General features: G+C 46.7%; 2 protein-coding genes across 2 annotated transcripts in view; both read left to right on the forward strand.

The window, feature by feature from the left end:
- Window positions 1-20,528, forward strand: part of LOC309565853 (uncharacterized protein) — a 227,274-nt gene that overhangs the window by 92,066 nt on the left and 114,680 nt on the right. The window lies entirely within an intron of this gene.
- Window positions 1-20,528, forward strand: part of LOC309565499 (uncharacterized protein) — a gene marked incomplete at its 5' end in the record, with an annotated part of 60,426 nt that overhangs the window by 18,105 nt on the left and 21,793 nt on the right. The window contains one exon of the mRNA XM_082270469.1: window positions 19,725-20,057. Within this exon, the coding sequence (XP_082126595.1) occupies window positions 19,725-20,057 (333 nt within the window). The remainder of the gene's footprint in view (window positions 1-19,724; window positions 20,058-20,528) is intronic.

A 20,528-nucleotide genomic window follows, 5' to 3' on the forward strand; every position in this document is an offset into this window, starting at 1 on the left:
TTATGGGTGGAGTTAGATTGAAAATAATCAACCCTCCTACCTCTTTGGGCATTGATCTTACAGATAGAGCATTTCCTACATGGAAAAAAGCCACCCATATTTTTGAAAAAATAAATAGTCCTGGGGGGGGGGGGGGGGGGATCTATCACATTAGGAGCTACCTGTAATCTCAAAGATGGCACTCCTCTAAAGACAACTGGAGGTGTCTCTGGTAGATGGCGACCTAAAACCCTATCACTACGTAGTACATCCCAGTGCTTTTGTAGTATTTTCTTAACTGAATAATGCTGGGAAGAATAAGTAAAGCATGTTTATAAGAGTTATTTGGTCTAGAAGTCCTAGGTACCAATAAATTGTCCCTATTATGGTCAGCACGAATAAGTAGAAATAACTCAGCTGGATCATAACCTTTTTCAACAGATTTAAGCTTGAGGGAAGATGCTTTGTGTAAAAAATCATCACGGTTTGTACAGTTCCTCTTCAACCTTAAAACTGACTGACAGGAACAGACCTCAACCAAGCAGAATGGTGACAACTGCGTGTGTTGATGAATCCATTCCTATCAGTTTCTTTAAAGTAGGTGGATGTGAAAATAGCACCATCCACTACCTTATTCCACAAATCCAGAAAATGTATTTCTGTTCTACTTGATTCATGCTGAAGTATAATACCCCTATCATTCATATTCAACAAGGCTATTTAGGGAATCATAGTCCCCATCCCATAGGAGGAGGATGTCATTGATGTACCTCCTCCAGGGAACTAAGTCTGGTCTTGGTCTAACATCGATGACATCCTCCTCCCACTTAGCCATAAAGAAATTGGCCCTACTGGGTGCAAATTTAGCACCCATGGCCACACCCAGGGCTGCTGATAGAAATTGTGGGGCCCCCTACAGACTACCTGACAGCCCCTCCCCCAAGAAAACATTAAAGCTATATTTCAATAATAATACAAAAAACTCATTACTAACAGACACAAATACAACATAACTCACAGAATTCCTGCTAAATCTAAAAGATGAAACTGAGTTGATCAATAAATCTGTGTGAAGGAGGTCTTGGGGCTCATGCTGTGGTCAGTACAGTGTGAATCATTGGTTCATTATGTGGCGTGAGCCACCTGGAGCTGTAGGAACACAGCTGCATGTCCTAATTTGACAGGCATGGGGGTGCAGGTGTACAGCCCACACACAGTGTGCATTTGGGGACCGCTCACCTGCACACCTGCGCCTGTGTTCAAAGAGGCGCTGCATCTCCATAGAATGACAGGTGGCTCCAGCCCAAACCCTTCCTTCACACAGCCAGAGTACCTGTTTGAGCCCCTAATTATATTTGTTCGAACCTAAAATACGGATCTCTGCAGCGGTGTGCTGTCACTACTAAGAGGGATTCCATCTTCGTCTGGTCTTCTCTCTGGTTTCTTAGGCTCCAGTCGTTTGGCCAAACTGCAATGGTGAAACTCACATCCATGCACGTGTGGGTGTCATGATCACAGCACAGCTCTCTAAATGGATAGTATGTCATCTATCGAGAGCACAGTGCACATACGCTGGTGCTATCACCGGCTGCTAAGTTTAGGAGATATTCACTGTACCTACATGTAAGCCCTATTATAGGCTTACTTGTAGATACAAGAGGGAGATTTCTGTAAATGTCATTCATCACTAATCCCCCTCCCTGTGTGGGCCCCCCTGTGTGCTCGGGCCCCATACAAGAGGACTGGTGGTCCCCCCTATCAGCGGCCCTGGCCACACCTCTATTCTGTAGATAATAGGAACCCCCATACCAAAAACAATTATGACCCTTTGCGTATATAAAGATGAAACATCAGCTGTAGCAAGTATATAACTATTTCTATATTGCTAGCTATGCTACAGCTGATGTTTCATCCCTATATACGATTGGGTTACGTCTCAAGTTCCTGGGGTGGGAACGCAATTCGGAAATCTTCTGCCCCATCCGGCTGTCCCGCATATATATATATATATATATATATATACACACAAACCCAATTTCAAAAGAGTTGGGACACTGTACAAATTGTGAGTAAAAAAAGAACGGATTCATTTACAAATGTCATAAACTTATATTTTATTCACAATATAATATAGATAACATATCAAATGTTGAAAGTGAGACAGTTTGAAATGTCATGCCAAATATTGGCTCATTTTGGATTTCATGAGTGCTACACATTCAAAAAAAGTTGGGACAGGTAGCAATAGGAGGCTGGAAAAGTTAAATGTACATATAAGGAACAGCTGGAGGACCAATTTGCAACTTATTAAGTCAATTGGCAACATGATTGGGTATAAAAAGAGCCTCTCAGAGTGGCAGTGTCTCTCAGAAATCAAGATGGGCAGAGGATCACCAATTCCCCCAATGCTGCGGCGAAAAATAGTGGAGCAATATCAGAAAGGAGTTTCACAGAGAAAAATTGCAAAGAGTTTGAAGTTATCATCATCTACAGTGCATAATATCATCCAAAGATTCAGAGAATCTGGAACAATCTCTGTGCGTAAGGGTCAAGGCTGGAAAACCATACTGGATGGCGGTGATCTTCGGGCCCTTAGACGGCACTGCATCACATACAGGAATGCTACTGTAATGGAGATCACAACATGGGCTCAGGAATACTGCCAGAACACATTGTCAGTGAACACAATCCACCGTGTCATTCGCTGTTGCCGGCTAAAACTCTATAGGCCCAAAAAGAAGCCATATCTAAACATGATCCAGAAGTGCAGGCGTTTCCTCTGGGCCAAGGATCATTTAAAATGGACTGTGGCAAAGTGGAAAACTGTTCTTTGGTCAGACGAATCACAATTTGAAGTTCTTTTTGGAAAACTGGGATGCCATGTCATCCGGACTAAAGAGGACAAGGACAACCCAAGTTGTTATCAGCGCTCAGTTCAGAAGCCGGCATCTCTGATGGTATGGGGTTGCATGAGTGCGTGTGGCATGGGCAGCTTACACATCTGGAAAGGCACCATCAATGCTGAAAGGTATATCCAAGTTCTAGAACAACATATGCTCCCATCCAGACGTCGTCTCTTTCAGGGAAGACCTTGCATTTTCCAACATGACAATGCCAGACCAAATACTGCATCAATTAAAACATCATGGCTGCGTAGAAGAAGGATCCGGGTACCGAAATGGCCAGCCTGCAGTCCAGATCTTTCACCCATAGAAAGTATTTGGCGCATCATAAAGAGGAAGATGTGACAAAGAAGACCTAAGACAATTGAGCAACTAGAAGCCTGTATTAGACAAGAATGGGACAACATTCCTATTCCTAAACTTCAGCAACTTGTCCCCTCAGTCCCCAGACGTTTGCAGACAGTTATAAAAAGAAGAGGGGATGCCACACAGTGGTAAACATGGCCTTGTCCCAACTTTTTTGAGATGTGTTGATGCCATGAAATTTAAAATCAACTTATTTTTCCCTTAAAATGTTACATTTTCTCAGTTTAAACATTTGATATGTCATCTATGTTGTATTCTGAATAAAATATTGAAATTTGAAACTTCCACATCATTGCATTCTGTTTTTATTCACATTTTGTACAGTGCCTCAACTTTTTTGGAATCGGGTTTGTATATGGGGTTATGGCATCTGTTAGACCACGCCCCCGACTACGTAATTTGATGACAAAATGCGTAGGGTGGAGCTGGAGAGGCACAATGGTAGTACATGCCGGGTTGTTGTGGCCATCTTGTTAGTTTGAAATGCTGATCGAGACTATAAAGACATGCCTGTTTTTTACTGCTATAATGTGAGTGAGACCTTTAACTAATTCTATTAATAAATTGGCTTGAGACGCCTGCACCATGATGAGTTTTTATTTGTTTCTGCATGAGCTATCTAAAGTCCTGGGGGAGATTGTTTGAGAGAGCAGGAAAGAGGTTGTTGCCAATCCAAGGGCCCGCTGGATATTTGAACACTGCTTTTATAGACCTTTGTAATGAGGGTCAGAAACGGATGGTAAAAGGCTGTGTTGTTGGGTGTCTGTGGTGGCCTCTGCACACTGGTTTAAGCTGCACTCTGACATGTGAAATCCTTTGGGATTATCTTTCTGGATGTGGACGTTTTAACAGTTTCATATCTTTTATTATTTAGAGCTGTACCATTTATTTTTTATGTCTATTATATTGTCTATTCTACAATATTGTAGCAGCTTTTTGTACCATTTTAATTTAATTTTCTGTAGATTATACTTTTAACATTTTATCGTTTACAATGTAACTATGTATAGAGCATACAGTATCTCACAAAAGTGAGTACACCCCTCACATTTTTGTAAATATTTTACTATATCTTTTCATGTGACAACACTGAAGAAATTACATTGTAGCAAAGTGTCAAGTAGTGAGTGTACAGCTTGTATAACAGTATAAATTTGCTGTCCCCTCAAAACAACTCAACACACAGCCATTAACGTCTAAACCTCTGGCAAAAAAAGTGAGTACACCCCTAAGTGCAAATGTCCAAACTGGGCCCAAAGTGTCAATATTTTGTGTGGCCGCCATTATTTTTCAGCACTCCCTTGACCCCTTGAAGTTCACCAGAGCTTCACAGGTTGCCACTGGAGTCCCTTTCCATTCTTCCATGATGACCTCACGGAGCTGGTGGATGTTAGAGACCTTGCGCTCCGACACCTTCCATTTGAGAATGCCCCACAGATGCTCAATAGGGTTTAGGTTTGGAAACATGCTTGGTCAGTCCATCACCTTTACCCTAAGCTTCTTAAGCAAGGCAGTGGTTGTCTTGGAGGTGTGTTTGGGGTCATTATCATGTTGGAATACTACCCTGTGGCCAAGTCTCCGAAGTGAGGGGAATCATGCTCTGCTTCAGTATGTCACAGTACATGTTGGAATTCATGGTTCCCTCAGTGAACTGTAGCTCCCCAGTGTCGGCAGCACTCATGCAGCCCCAGACCATGACACTCCCACCACCATGCTTGACTGTAGGCAAAACACACTTTTCTTTGTACTCTTCACCTGGTTGCCACCACACACGCTTGACACCATCTGAACCAAATAAGTTTATCTTGGTCTCATCAGATCACAGGACATGGTTACAGTAATCCATGTCTTTAGTCTGATTGTCTTCAGCAAACTGTTTGTGGACTTTCTTGTGCATCATCTTTAGAAGAGGCTTCCTTCTGGGATGACAGCCATGCAGACCAATTTGATGCAGTGTGTGGTGTATGGTCTGAGCCACACAGGCTGACCCCCACCTTTTTAACCTCTACAGTAATGCTGGCAGTAATGCTGGCAGCACTGTTACGTCTATTTCCTAAAGACAACCTCTGGATATGATGCCGAGCACATGCACTCAACTTCTTTGGTTGACCATGGCGAGGCCTGTTCTGAGTGGAACCTGTCCTGTTTAACTGCTCTATGGTCCTGGCTACCATGCTGCAGCTCAGTTTCACTGTCTTGGCAATCTCCTTATAGTCTAGGCCAGTGGTTCTTAACCTTGTTGGAGGTACTGAACCCCACCAGCTTCATATGCGCATTCACCGAACCCTTCTTAATTGGAAAAATAAAATATGATTTTATGAGTCTAGTCTCGGGAGGGGCACTGCCAGAAAATAAGGTGTTGTTTACAGAACTGAATTAAACGTATCATACAAAGTAAAATGTACAGAGGTCAGTAGTATGTAGGGCAGTGTACAGAGGTCAGTAGGCTGTAGGGCACCGTACAGAGGTCAGTAGGCTGTAGGGCAGCATACAGAGGTCAGTAGGCTGTAGGACAGTGTGCAGTAGTGAGTAGTTTGTAGGGCAGTGTGCAGTAGTGAGTAGTTTGTAGGGCAGTGTGCAGTAGTGAGTAGTTTGTAGGGCAGTGTGCAGTGGTCAGTAGTTTGTAGGGTAGTGTACAGTGCTAAGTAGTTTGTAGGGTAGTGTACAGTGCTCAGTAGTTTGTAGGGTAGTGTAGCGAGGTCAGTACCATGTAGGGCAGTGTATAGGGGTCAGTAGTTTTTAGGGCGGTGTAGAAAGGTCAGTAGGATGTAGGGCAGTGTACAGAGGCCAGTAGCATGTAGGGCAGTGTATACGGGTCAGTTGATTGTAGGGAAGGATAGAGTGGTCAGTAGGCTGTAGGACGGTGTACATAGAATAGGGCAGAGGACAGGAGTTGACAGGACAGAGGATAGGACAGTGTACAGGGATCAGTAAAGCCACACACCAGGGAGCTGGGAGGGCACACACCAGGCGAGGGTCAGGAAGGCACACACTGGGGGGGGGGGGGGTCAGGAGGGCACACACCGGGGGGTTATGAGGGCACACACCAGGGGGTTGGAAGGGCATACACTGGGGGGAGGGTCAGAATGACACACTGTGGGGGAGGGTAGAGAGGGCACACACCAGTGGAGAGTCAGGAGGCCACACACTGGGTTTCAGGAGGGCACACATCAGTGGTTGGGAGGGCACACACTGGGGGAGCCAGGAGGGCACACACTGGGGGGGGGGGGGTTGGGAAGGCATACCATGTGGTGTCAGGGGGCACACACTTGGGGGGGTTGGGAGGGCATACCATGGGGTGTCAGGGGTGCACACACTGGGATGGGGGGTTGGGAGGGCATATCATGGGGTGTCAGGAGGGCACACACTGGGGGGAGGTATTGGGAGGGCATACCATGGGGTATCAGGAGGGCACACACTGGGGGGGTTGGGAGGACATACCATGGGGTGTCAAGAGGGAACACACTGGGGGGAGGTGTTGGGAGGGCATACCATGGGGTGTCAGGGGGGCACACACTGGGGGGGGGGGTTGGGAGGGCATTCCATGGGGTGTCAGGAGGACACACACTGGGGGGGAGGTGTTGGGAGGGCATACCATGGGGTATCAGGAGGGCACACACCAGGGGGCATTCACAATGCTTATTGAGCTAAATGAAAAGGACATGCATTTCCATTTGTCAGCTAACAGCACCTCTATGCTAATCTGCAGTAACTCAGCAGACTTAGCATAGAGGTGCTTGCAAACGAATCCACCATTTACAGCTAGCTGAGCCTACCTTCAGGAACATTCACTCGGCTCCCTCTGCTCAGCTGCTCACACTTCCCTCTTCCAGGCGGGCGCGATCTCCCTGGTCAGGTACATCCCCATCCTGCCCACTCAAGCAGCAAGCAGCCTGCAGGAGATAGGCTGGGAACCTGCTGGGGGAGGTACAGGGGGCAGAGCGTCAAGTGTCTTTGTGTAATGGCTGTGAGTCGTCCCGACCGCAGCTCTGATTTGCCGGGGGGGGGGAGGTTGTCCTGACAATCAGTAATATTTTCTCGGGGGGAGCAATTGCCCTGTTGCCCCCCCGCCGAACCCCTAAGACTGACTCACCGAACCCCTGGGGTTCGATCGAACCCAGGTTAAGAACCACTGGTCTAGGCCATCTTTATGTAGAGCAACCATTCTTTTTTTCAGATCCTCAGAGTTCTTTGCCATGAGGTGCCATGCTGAACTTCCAGTGACCAGTATGAGAGAGTGAGAGCGATAACACCAAATTTAACACACCTGCTCCCCATTCACACCTGAGACCTTGTAACACTAACGAATCACATGACACCGGGGAGGGAAAATGGCTAATTGGGCCCAATTTGGACATGTTCACTTAGGTGTGTACTCACTTTTGTTGCCAGCGGTTTAGACATTAATGGCTGTGTGTTGAGTTATTTTGAGGGGACAGCAAATTTACACTGTTATACAAGCTGTACACTCACTACTTTACATTGTAGCAAAGTGTCATTTCTTCAGTGTTGCCACATGAAAAGATATAATAAAATATTTACAAAAATCTGAGGGGTGTACTCACTTTTGTGAGATACTGTATCTGTGAGGTCCCCGTGGAAGCTCCTGTACTGTAGTAGACACCCCTCTACCAGTGATTGCTGCTAGCTTTTGGACCCATGCCAAGGGGCTGTCCTCCTGCTTACTGAACACAGGTGGTCATCTGCTTGCTACAGACACCATTCACAGAACAGTTTACAATTTCTCTATGAATTCAAAGGTTTCCTTGAGATGGAATTTGTGACATCACCACCCCACCTGGCCATCTTGTCTAAACAGAGGACGCTTTGCATCCATTAAAGTGAAACTTCACTCTCCCAGTTAACATTGAATATTTGTAATCCTCATGCTGCTAGCATTAGTAAATAGAGAGGAAAGTATATAATATTTACTTGTTTCAAACATTTGGTTTTTACATTTCTTCAGTTACTTCCTGGTTTCTTGCCTAGGCAAATTATGTCATACATCCAAGGAAACTTCAGGGGGGGGGAGGGGTTTTCTCAGCTAAGCACGCTCTCCAGCATGCATGCTTGAGCTAAGGGCAGATGGATTCCAGGCAAATGCTACATGAATCATTTGTCCTTACTCAAGATGGCCACAGCCAGAAATGCTAGGGGGTGTTTTTTCAATGTGATTTCCCAACAAAATAAAGCATGGAGATATGGATGGATGGACGAGGTTGCGTTGCACATTAAAAATGAATTAAATAGTGCTTTTAGTTTGTGGTGCTCAGATGCAGTGAAGATCCGCTTTAAGAAAAATAGAAGGCAGTCTCTGAATGGCAGCCAAGCTAAGTAAGCAAACTCCTGTGGTCACTATGCAGCAGGGAATATGCTTGCCCAGGATCTGGAAGACCTCTGCATTCACTGTAGTAGTGGTGACTGATACAGTGATTCTCCACTTCCAAAGCACTCTCTCAGGTCTGGCACGTGCATACTTACATTGCTCCATACAGAATCAATGTAATTATGCAACACAATCCGTACCTGGAATTCAGCTTTAACCACTTGCCGACCGCCCGCCGCATTTGTACAGCGGCAGTCTGGCACGTATAGGCAAAACCCCTTACATGTACGGCGCTCATTCCGGGGGCGCGCTTCCACGTGCCCCCGGCCCCCGCTGATGGTCTGATTTGGTTCAGAACCTTTAAGTCATCAGGTCCAAGCCAATGATTTTTGGCCTGGACCTGTTGATCGGTCCTGACCAATCACAGACTGACTTGTGTCTGTGTAATGTAAACACAGGCACAGAAATTACCCTCTCTCTCCTCCCAAAATCTTTTTTGGATTCATCGAGAGAAGAGAGAGGATCATAACGTGAATACTGCACCAAGCACACCCACACACCTAGCTAGGCACATTTAACCCCTGATCAATCCCCCAGTTAACCCCTATACCCCCTGTCACATCGCACACTGTATACAGTATATAGCAGATTCCTATATTTCTGTATTAGTGTGACTTATGACTTGGTTTAGCCCTTCCCCCCTGTCACATTGCACACTATATACAGGTAATATAGTGGTTTTCTGTATTTCTGTATTAGTGTGATTGTGACTTCAGTTAGCGCTAGCGAGTTAGTTTCTGTCCAAAGTAAGTTTATTGTCCCTGTCACCCCCCCCCCAATAAAGATTTAACCCCCTGATCACCCCCAGTTAACCCCTTACACCCCCTGTCACATTGCACACTATAGACAGTATATTGCATCTGTCTATATTTCTGTAATAGTGGGACTTGTGACTTGGTTTAGCGCTTGCGACTGTTACTTTTAGGCTTAGGATACCCACTACCCCCCAAATAAAGATTTAACCCCCTGATCACCCCCAGTTAACCCCTTCATTGCCCTGTCACAGTGTTACTTTTATAGTGTACCGTTTTTTTTTTCTGATCACTATTATTAGTGTCACAGGTGACATGAGTTAGCGTTAGCGTCAGTCTAGGACAGCGCAGATCCCCGCCGCATAGTTAGAAATATTAGTTAACCCCTTGATTTCCACACACACACATATACACACCTCCATTACTAGTATAGTATCTGATCGGATCAATATCTTTGATCTGATCAGAACTATACTAGTGTCCCCAATAGTTTAGGGTTCCCAAAACACAGCGTTAGCAGGATTGGTCACGACACATGCCAGCACCTGCATTTAGCCCCTCCGCTCAGCCCAGCCCAGCCCAGCCCACCCCACCCAGGGAAGTGCAGTAATCAATAGATTACGCAATTTTTAAAGCATGTCATGTTTGGTTATCTATGTACTCGGCATAAGATCATCTTTTAAATTTTACCAAACAATTAGGAATTATATAGTGTATTTGTGCATTAAATTTAAAAAAAATGTATTTTTTCGCAGAAATTGCATTTTGAAAATCTGTGCGCAAATACTGTGTGACAAACAAATTTGCAACATCCACCATTTTGTTCTGTAGGGCCTCTGCTTTAAAAAAAATATATAATGTTTGGGGGTTCAAAGTAATTTTCTAGTAAAAAAAATATATTTTTTCATGTAAACAAAAAGTCAAAGAAAAGGCTTGGTTTTCAAGTGGTTAGAAGAGTGGGTGATGTGTGGCTAAGATTGAGCATAAAATGCCAGGACAGTTCAAACACCCCCCAAATGACCCCTTTTTGGAAAGTAGACACCCAAAGCTATTTGCTGACAGGCATATTGAGTCCATGGAGTATTTTATATTTTGCCCTAAGTTTCGGGAAGGTGACAATTTGTTTTTCTTTTTGTTTTTTTTTTTTACACAAAGTTGTCACTAAATGAAATATTACTCACGCATGCCATGGGTATATGTGAAATGGCACCCCAAAATAAATTCTGCTGCTTCTCCTGAGTACAGGGATACCACATGTGTGAGACTTTTTGGGAGCCTAGCTGTGTACGGGACCCTGAAAGCCAATCACCACCTTTTTCCAGGTTTTCTAATGGCGTAAATTGCTTATTTTACCTCCGTACTACCTATTACAGTTTCAGAGGCCCTGAAATTTCAAGATAGCACAAACCCCCCCCCCCCAAATGACCCCATTTTGCAAAGTAGACACTCCAAGCTATTTGCTGAGAGGCATAATGAGTCCATGGAACATTTTATATTTTGCCCCAAGTTTTGGGAAAATTATTATTTTTTTTTTGTTTTTTTTTTTTTATTCAAAGTTGTCACTAAATGATATATTGCTCACACATGCCATGGGTATATGTGAAATGACACCCCAAAATACATTCTGATGCTTCTCCTGAGTAGTGCGGAAGTAAAATGCACAATTTACGCCATTAGAAAACCTGAAGGTGGTGATTAGATTTCGGGGTCCCGTACACAGCTAGGCTCTCAAAAAGTCTCACACATGTGATATCCTTGTACTCAGTAGAAGCAGCAGAATGTATTTTGGGGTGTAATTACACATATTGCCATGGCATGTGTGAGCAATTTATCTTTTAGTGACAACTTTGTGTAAAAAAAATAAATAAAATAAAACAATTTAATTTTCCCAAAACATGTGGCAAAATATAAAATATTCCATGGACTCAACATGCCTCTTAGCAAATAGCTTGGGGTGTCTACTTTCCAAAATGGGGTAATTTGGGGGGGGGGGGTTGTGCTATCTTGCAATTTCAGAGCCTCCGAAACTGTGAGAGGTAGTGAGTAGTGAAATCAACAATTTACGCCATTAGAAAATCTGAAGGTTCTGATTGGTTTTTGGGGTCCCGTAAACAGCTAGGCTCCCAAAAAGTCTCACACATGTGATATCCTTGTACTCAGGAGAAGCAGCAGAATGTATTTTGGGGTGTAATTACACATATTCCCATGGCATGTGTGAGCAATTTATCTTTTAGTGACAACTTTGTGTAAAAAAAATAAATAAAATAAAACAATTTAATTTTCCCAAAACATGTGGCAAAATATAAAATATTCCATGGACTCAACATGCCTCTTAGCAAATAGCTTGGGGTGTCTACTTTCCAAAATAGGGTCATTTGGGGGGGAGGGGGGTTGTGCTATCTTGCAATTTCAGAGCCTCTGAAACTGTGAGAGGTAGTGAGGAGTGAAATCAACAATTTATGCCATTAGAAAATCTGAAGGTGGTGATTGGTTTTTGGGGTCCCGTAAACAGCTAGGCTCCCAAAAATTCTCACACATGTGGTATCCCTGTACTCAGGAGAAGTAGCAGAATATATTTTAGGGTGTAATTACACATATACCCGTGGCATTTTTTTTCCATAGTCACTTTTCATACACCTGTGACAAAAAAATTAAATATTCAATGAGCTCAACATGCCTCTCAGGACATTCCTTAGGATGTCTACTTTCCAAAAAGTGGTAAATTGGGGGGGGGGGGGGTGTTTGTACTGCCCTGCCATTTTAGCACTTCATGAAATGAGATAGGCAGTCAGAAAGTAAAAGCTGCATAAATTCCAGTATTTAAAGCATAGTTTGTAGACGCTATAACTTTTGTGCAAACCAATAAAAATACATTTATTGAGATTTTTTTGTCAAAGACATGTAGCTAAATACATTTTGGCCAAAATATATGACAAAAATTGAGTATATTGGATATTTTGTAAAAGACAAAGTTGAAAATGTAATTTTTTTCTCAAAATCTTTGCTCTTTTTTTTATTAATATCGCAAAAAATAAAAAGCGCAGAGGTGATAGATGCCATCACATCAATCTTGTAGAATTTTGTGAAAGTGTGCACAGACGACCAGGTCGCCGCTTTGCACACCTGAGCCACAGAAGCCTGATGGCGAAAAGCCCAAGAGGCACTCACGGCTCTAGTAGAGTGTGCCCCCACCGGGAAAGGAGTCACCTGACCCTTTAGTGAATAGGCCTGAACAATAGTCTGTCTGATCCATTTGGAAATGGTTGCAGCGGACGCAGCCGAACCCTTCCGAGGTCCTTCAGGAAGGACAAACAGGGAATCAGACTTCCGAAAAAACGACTCCAAGGCCGACAGGTGAAACCTGACCACATCCAATGAATGCAAGGCAAATTTGCTTTGCGCAAAGCGAAGGCAACACAATATCCTCGTTGAGGTGGAAATCTGACACCACCTTGGGGAGAAAAGACTGATTAGGTCGCAAGACCACTTTATCCCGATGAACCACCAGATAAGGCGAACGGCAAAACAGAGCTGCCAGTTAAGACACTCTGCGAGCAGAAGTGATAGCCACCAGAAAGGCCACTTTCTGAGACAACACAGGCAGAGCGATTTCTCTGATGTTCTCAAAGGGGGGCCGTTGCAAGACAGACAAGACCAAATTCAGGTCCCACGGAGGCAAAGGAGCCCTCCACGGTGGAGCCAGATGACGCACCCCTTGAATAAAGGTGCAAATCAGGGAGTTAGTTGCCAAGGGACGCTGGAAGAAAATAGCCAAGGCTGACAACTGACTTTTGATCGTGCCCATAGCAAAAGGCTGATCTACACCTTCCTGCAGGAAGGCCAAAACCCTTTCCACCAAAAAGGAGCGAGGATGAAACCCTTGCGACTCACACCAGGCAATATATGCCTTCCAGGTACAATGGTAAATCTTTCTGGAGGTAGTCTTCCGAGCCTTCAGCAAGGTAGGAATGACAAAATCCGAGAGACCTCTTTCTCTCAACACCTGGCTTTCAACAGCCACACCATTAAAGCCAGAGACTGTAAAGCAGGATGGAATATCGGCACCTGAGACAGTATATCTTCTCTCAGAGGAAGCCGGCAGGGAGGCTCGACAACCATCTGCACGAGGTCCGCGTACCAAGATCGACGAGGCCAGTCTGGAGCCACCAGAATTACCTGCACCCGTTCCGGCGCCAACCTGCAGAGGAACCTGGACAACATTTGAATCAGAGGGTAGGCATAAATCAGCCGATACCAGTGCCAGGGCACCACCGACGCATCCGTGGCGTCCGCCAGAGGATCGTGGGCCCTGGCCACGAACCATCCCATCTTTTTGTTGAGACGGGACGCAAACAGATCCACGTCTGGAGTCTCCAACCGTGCACACAGGAGGTGAAACACCTCCGGATGCAGAGACCATTCCCCCTGATCCAAGGACTGACGACTCAGATAGTCCGCTTGCCAGTTTTCCACTCCCGGAATGTGAACAGCCGAAATCGCTGGAACGTGCGCCTCAGCCCAAGGCAGGATCTTGGCCACTTCCCTGGCTGCTCGGGCACTCTTGGTGCCCCCTTGGTGATTGATGTAAGCCACCGCCGTGGCATTGTCCATTTGAACACAAACTGAGCGACCGTGCAGTCAAGTCGACCAATGTAACAAGCATAGCTTGATCGCTTGGAGCTCCAAGACATTTATCGGCAAGGAGGATTCCTGCGCCAACCACGTCCCCTGGGCACACAGGGTGTCCGGAACTCCACCCCAACCCTACAGGCTGGCATCCATGGTGATTACCGTCCACAACAGAGGCAGAAAGGACTTGCCTTGGGTCAGAGTGGGTGATAGGAGCCACCACAAAAGTTCCATCCTCGTGAGGCGGCGCAAACATATCCTCCTGTCCAACGACTGAGGATCCTTGTTCCATCTGGCAAGAATCTCTGCTTGCAGAGTTCTCGTGTGAAACTGAGCAAACGGGATGGCTTCAAAGGCCAAAACCATCAGTCCCAGGGACCGCATGCAGGCCCATAGAGAGGAGAGATTGTTGTCCCTGAGGGACCTGATCTCGCCCTGCAAGGTCTGAAGTTTTTCCTCCGGGAGAAAAACCTTTGCTTGAGCGGAGTCCAGGACCATCCCCAGGTAACTGAGATGGACTCACGGGGTCAGTGCTGATTTCTGGAAGTTGATGGTCCACCCGAACTCCTGGAGTGTCTGACCGTCAGATCGCTTGATAGAGTGGCACACGAGCTCGCCCTCAACAGGAGGTCGTCCAGATAACCAAGGACCGCAATCCCCCTCTTGCGCAGCAAAGCCAGCACAGGAGCCAAAACCTTGGTGAATACCCTGGGAGTCGAAGCTAGACCAAAGGGTAATGCCACAAATTGAAAATGCTACCCTGCCACTGCGAAGCAGAGATACCACTGATAACATTCGTAGATAGGGATGTGCAGATATGCATCCTTTAAGTCGATGGAGGCCAGAAAATCTCCTTGACTTAACGACGCCACCACGGACCGAATGGATTCCATCCGGAACCTCTGCACCCGCAAAAAGCGCTTCAGAGACTTGAGGTCCAGAATTGGATGCACTTTGCCCTCTTTTCTGGGCACCGTGAACAGGTTGGAATAGAACAAGCAAAACCTGTCCCGCTGAGGGACTGGTATAATAACTCCTTGGGGAAGAAGATCTTGCACAGCTCCCTTGAGATCTTGCAAACGATCGGGAGACAGACAGAGATTTGATGGAAAGAACCTGTCTGCGGGCAAGATCGAAACTCAATCTTGTACTCTGAGCGAATCAATTCGTGAACTCACCTGTCCCAGATTTGGGACAACCAGGGATCCCGAAAGCAACACAGATGTCCCCCCACACCTGAAACGGGTGAGTACTGGGACGCCGCACCGGACTGACCGGCCTTGGGCTTCCTGGACCATGGCTTCTTGTGACCGACAGAGGCTTTGAAGGATTTACCTTTTTCCTGTGCCCCTGAGGCACGAAAGGACTGACGATGAGCCTTGAAGGAAGGGCCCTGCTGACCACGTAAGACCCTTGACCATCTCATCCAAGGGATCCCCAAAAAGCCGAACCCCCAAATAAGGGACATCAGACACAGTCTTTTTGGAGGCATGGTCAGCCGACCAGCTTTTTAACCAAACTATGCTGCGGAGTGCGACCCCAACCGCAGATAACCTTGCGACCAAAGGAACCTCGTCCACGGGCGTGTCACACAGGTATACCAAGGCCTGGGCCATTTGATCCACCAGGTCAAGAGCACCTTGAACCATTCAGTGACCGTCTGTGAAACCATCACAGAAGTGAACACAGGCTTGAGCAGAGAGCCCGCAACCAAATATATGTGGCGGGAAAGCGTCTCCACGCGCCTATCCGTCGGGTTTCTGAACACCGGGGAGTCCTCCACGGGCATCACCGTGTATTTATTCAACCTGGAAACATTGTGGTCCACCTTAGGTGACACCGTCCAGTGATTGTTGACAGGGTCCGCAAAGGGATAGCAGCGTTGAAACCGCTTAGGCACCACCAGCATGTGCCTAATGCGACGCCATTGATCGCTCACGATTTCGTGAAATTCCTTGGGACAGGGGAAAACCTGACCCGACTTCTGGGCTTTGTGAGACCCAAAGGAAACCTGCTTACCTGACTGGGTGGGCTCATCAACAATATTCAAAGTCTCCCTGACGGAGTGAAAATGTACTTCTACCAGAGTGCGTTCCTGCACCGCAGCGCAGGAGGACTCCTCCTCCTCCCCTTCAGAATGTGAGGACTGGGACCCCTCAGGGGGGACATTGTCCGTGGGAACCAAATCAGGCTCTGAGTCAGAAGACTGAGAGGGCATCGGCCATTTTTGAACAGTACATTGAGACATCAGCAGATCAACCTTTGACGCCAAAGTCGCAAGAGCAGCAGATAAGGAGGCCATGGAAGTGGTTTCAGGAGTTCCCGAAGCACCAACCAGGTCTGTGGGGAATTTGTTATCCTGGGACTCCATTTTTGTAAAAATAAAAACTTTTGGACACTGGCCCTTTAAATCGGCGATTTTCGTGGTCTGCAACGCAAACCTGCACCGACGCCGGAGTCCCCTTTTAAATAGATGTAGAAACAGGAAAAGCACAGTTGTAAGGTGAAATGCCTGAAAAAACTGAAGAAAACAGCCCCCACAGTGTCAGAGTGTAAGTTACCAGACTCCCCTTACGATCTGCTGCAGGAAAAGGAAGAGGCCAGCAGGAAGTGACCTCATCCACTAGAGGCCAATACAGCGCCCTGAGCCACTGAAAAATGGATGCCATTAAATTCAATGGGGAAAAAGGCACCAGCAAAATGGCCGCTGCCCTTACTAGGCGGCTGCCCACATCCAAGATTGCGCCAGAACCGGCGCCAAAAGCATAGAAAATGGCTGATGCCCTCACAGGGAGTCAGCCAGGCTGCCCTCACCCAAAATGGCGGCCCAAACAAACGTCACCAAAAAGTCAGGAACCCAGGCACTGGCCACCGCGGGAATCCCCCAGGGAGTCCCCCAGGACAAGGTAATAAGTCCCCACACCCCCCCCATGCAGCGTTTACCGCAGAGCGCCCCCCACAGGGGGCAGGGACGTAGGGACCGTCCAAACCAGCCGGGGAGGACACTACAGAGACCGCATGTTCTGACATCCCCAAGGAGTGGGTCCACATAACTCCCCCTCAGATAACTGTCCCAGGGACACGGGGGGTAGCATCACCCACCATACCATGGACCGTGGGCTCCGCTCAAATACGGACCACCTCCCACCCCCAAGTGGGGGTGCCGTCAGCCAAGGGGGGACACTGCAACACAGGGCGTTCCAGAGTTGAGACGTCCCGGCGAAGAAAGTTCTCTGCAGGCTCGTCCCCATCCACAGGGGCACCGTCGTGGCAAGGCCTGGGCTGACCATAACCTGCACACACTCGCTGGTCAGGCTGGGACACCATAGGGATCTATATTATCCAGTGCAAGGCCCAGCCGGCTGTCGCTTGTAGTTCTCCAGGAGGATACCCCTGACTAACTAGCGATAGTGAGTGAGGAAAATAAAACCAAAATCTTTCAAAGAAAAGGAAAAAACTGAGACAGGAGTCCCAGCTGGGAGTCCTAGACCTACTCCTGTAGCTAGGCAGCAAGAAACTGAAGAGCAGCACTAAGTGGCTAAGGGTAATGTCTGAGGGACTGCTCCCTAAAGGTGTGTCTTTGTGTAAAGATTTTGCTAAGCCTTTTCACTGCCTAGCCTGCCCCTGCAGAGGGCGCCATTACCCAATGATAAAGGAACAGTGGCGGCTGGTCTATAGAGGGCCCCCCCCCCCCCACTCTGTGAAAAAAAAAAATTACAATTTTCAGCCCACTAGAGGCGCCGGACCTACTATGGTCTATGGGGGGGGTGGGGTTTTGCACCCCACGTGCGCCAGGCAGAGGCGCCGATTGGCGGCCTTCTGGGGGTCATCAGGGCGCAGAGCAATGCGCCTCGACACTCCCCACTTTAGTGCTGTCCTGGCTGTGATTGGTCCAGACTTCAGCCTGGACCAATCATACAGGAGGACATCCCAGGTGACCTGACGCGTGGGGGCGGTGCGTGCGTCAGTCACTCACCGTCCCGGCGTCACGTCATCACCTTCCCGCCCGCCGTCAGACCAGAGAGATGGGCCGGCACGTGATCGAAGAAGAAGACAGAAGAGGTCGTCTCGTCTGAGTCAGTAGTCCCGACTCCCATCAGCAGCAGCAGCACGCCAGGCACGGTGACGGCACCAGTGTGAGGTAAGTGAAGTGATGCCTCAGGGGGGGGCCCACACACTGCTTTGAAGGGGGCACGCACGCACGCTGGTCTCTGCATTGAAAGGGGCATGTATGCTGGTCAATACATTGAAAGGGGGCATGTAGGCTGGTCACTACATTGAAAGGGGCATGTACGCTGGTCACTACATTGAAAGGGGCATGTACGCTGATCACTACATTGAAAGGGGCATGTATGCTGGTCACTACATTGAAAGGGGCATGTATGCTGGTCACTACATTGAAAGGGGCATGTATGCTGGTCACTACATTGAAAGGGGCATGTATGCTGGTCACTGCATTGAAAGGGGGCATGTATGCTGGTCACTGCATTGAAGGGGGCATGTATGCTGGTCACTGCATTGAAATTGGGCATGTATGCTGGTCACTGCATTGAAAGGGGGCATGTACGCTGGTCACTGCATTGAAATTGGGCATGTATGCTGGTCACTGCATTGAAAGGGGGCATGTATGCTGGCCACTGCATTGAAAGGGGGCATGTATGCTGGTCACTGCATTGAAAGGAGCATGTATGCTGGTCACTGCATTGAAAGGGGGCATGTACGCTGGTCACTGCATTGAAAGGGGGCATGTACGCTGGTCACTACATTGAAAGGAGCATGTATGCTGGTCACTACATTGAAAGGGGCATGTATGCTGGTCACTACATTGAAAAGGGCATGTATGCTGGTCACTACATTGAAAGGGGGCATGTATGCTGGTCACTGCATTGAAAGGAGCATGTATGCTGGTCACTGCATTGAAAGGGGGCATGTACGCTGGTCACTACATTGAAAGGAGCATGTATTCTGGTCACTACATTGAAAGGAGCATGTATGCTGGTCACTACATTGAAAGGGGCATGTATGCTGGTCACTACATTGAAAAGGGCATGTATGCTGGTCACTACATTGAAAGGGGGCATGTATGCTGGTCACTACATTGAAAGGAGCATGTATTCTGGTCACTACATTGAAAGGAGCATGTATGCTGGTCACTACATTGAAAGGGGCATGTATGCTGGTCACTACATTGAAAAGGGCATGTATGCTGGTCACTACATTGAAAGGGGGCATGTATGCTGGTCACTGCATTGAAGGGGGCACACTGGTCACTGTGCATTGAAAGGGGGCAAGCTGGTCACTGTGCATTGAAAGGGGGTCACTGTGCTTTGAAAGGGGGCACACTGGTCTTTCTGCATTGAAAGGGGGCACGCTGGTCTCTCTGCATTGAAAGGGGGCACGCTGGTCTCTCTGCATTGAAAGGGGGCACACTATACCTTAATTACTGAAGGCCCCTTTCACACTTTTGCGACCTCAAAGTCACGCAATTTTTATAGTGTTTTTTGCCGCAAAGCAATGCCTAAAAATTTTGAGCACCAGCCGCCACTGTGAAGGAATACAGAACGGGCTGCGACTGTCAGAGGACGTAAGAGAAAAATGATATGCTCTTGGCTGAAATTCTTGAATATTCATAAGACCGTTTCAGATAACTGACGTTGCATGCTTTATTGTGCATTGTGTCTTCTAAGTTTCATTTCTTTATTTTTATAGATTATTTCACAGCTCACATTATAGGCCCGCAATGTCTAAAACACGGTGAAGAGGTGACTCTGACTTGTGATATTACTAAATGTGATCCGGGACCTTTAATAATTACTTGGTTGAAGGAGACACAAGTTATATGTAAAGATGGGAGGACACAAGACACAAGATATGAACCTACACAAACCAGTGATGTACCCCAGGGTAATGTGTTAAAGTCATCCAATTCTTTGACGTTTATGGCGAAGGTTAAAGAGGATGACAGCGTGAAGTACATCTGCAAGGTCGCCTACTCTAAAATAGAAACAATTTTAAAGCCTTGCTACACGACATTAATTACAGGTAAGGAGCTGGGTCAGTAAATATCTAGTAATATAGCCCTTTTGTTATCAGAAATGGAAATCTTCTATGTGGCTTCCATGCAACTGATTAGTAACCAAACCTCCACTATTTAGGGAAAAATGGGACCTACGTGTAAGCACTTCTCTTTCTTCACACAAGATGGGTCTTGTAACTTTAAAAAGGGATCCTTGGTTGACATACATTGTACCTTGTCATTTCCTTGGACTTATTTTTCTTTTAAGTGTATCCAAGGTCAAAACTTTTTAAATTAGTTTTTGATAAGGTATGGAAAGGTTGGAATCTCAGTTTTTTTTTTTTTCTGTCACCACGGGGGAAGTTCACTCACTTTATTTGTCCTGGTTATCATTGTATCTATTGAGGTGATGGGAAATTCAAGAATTTGAAATGGTCATCAAGACAGAACTAGAGAGGATGATTTCCTTACACTTTCTGTTGGGTTTACAGGAAAAC

This window comes from Pelophylax lessonae (genome assembly GCF_965119305.1).
Source record: "Pelophylax lessonae genome assembly, chromosome: 10".
Classification (NCBI taxonomy): Eukaryota; Metazoa; Chordata; class Amphibia; order Anura; family Ranidae; genus Pelophylax; species Pelophylax lessonae.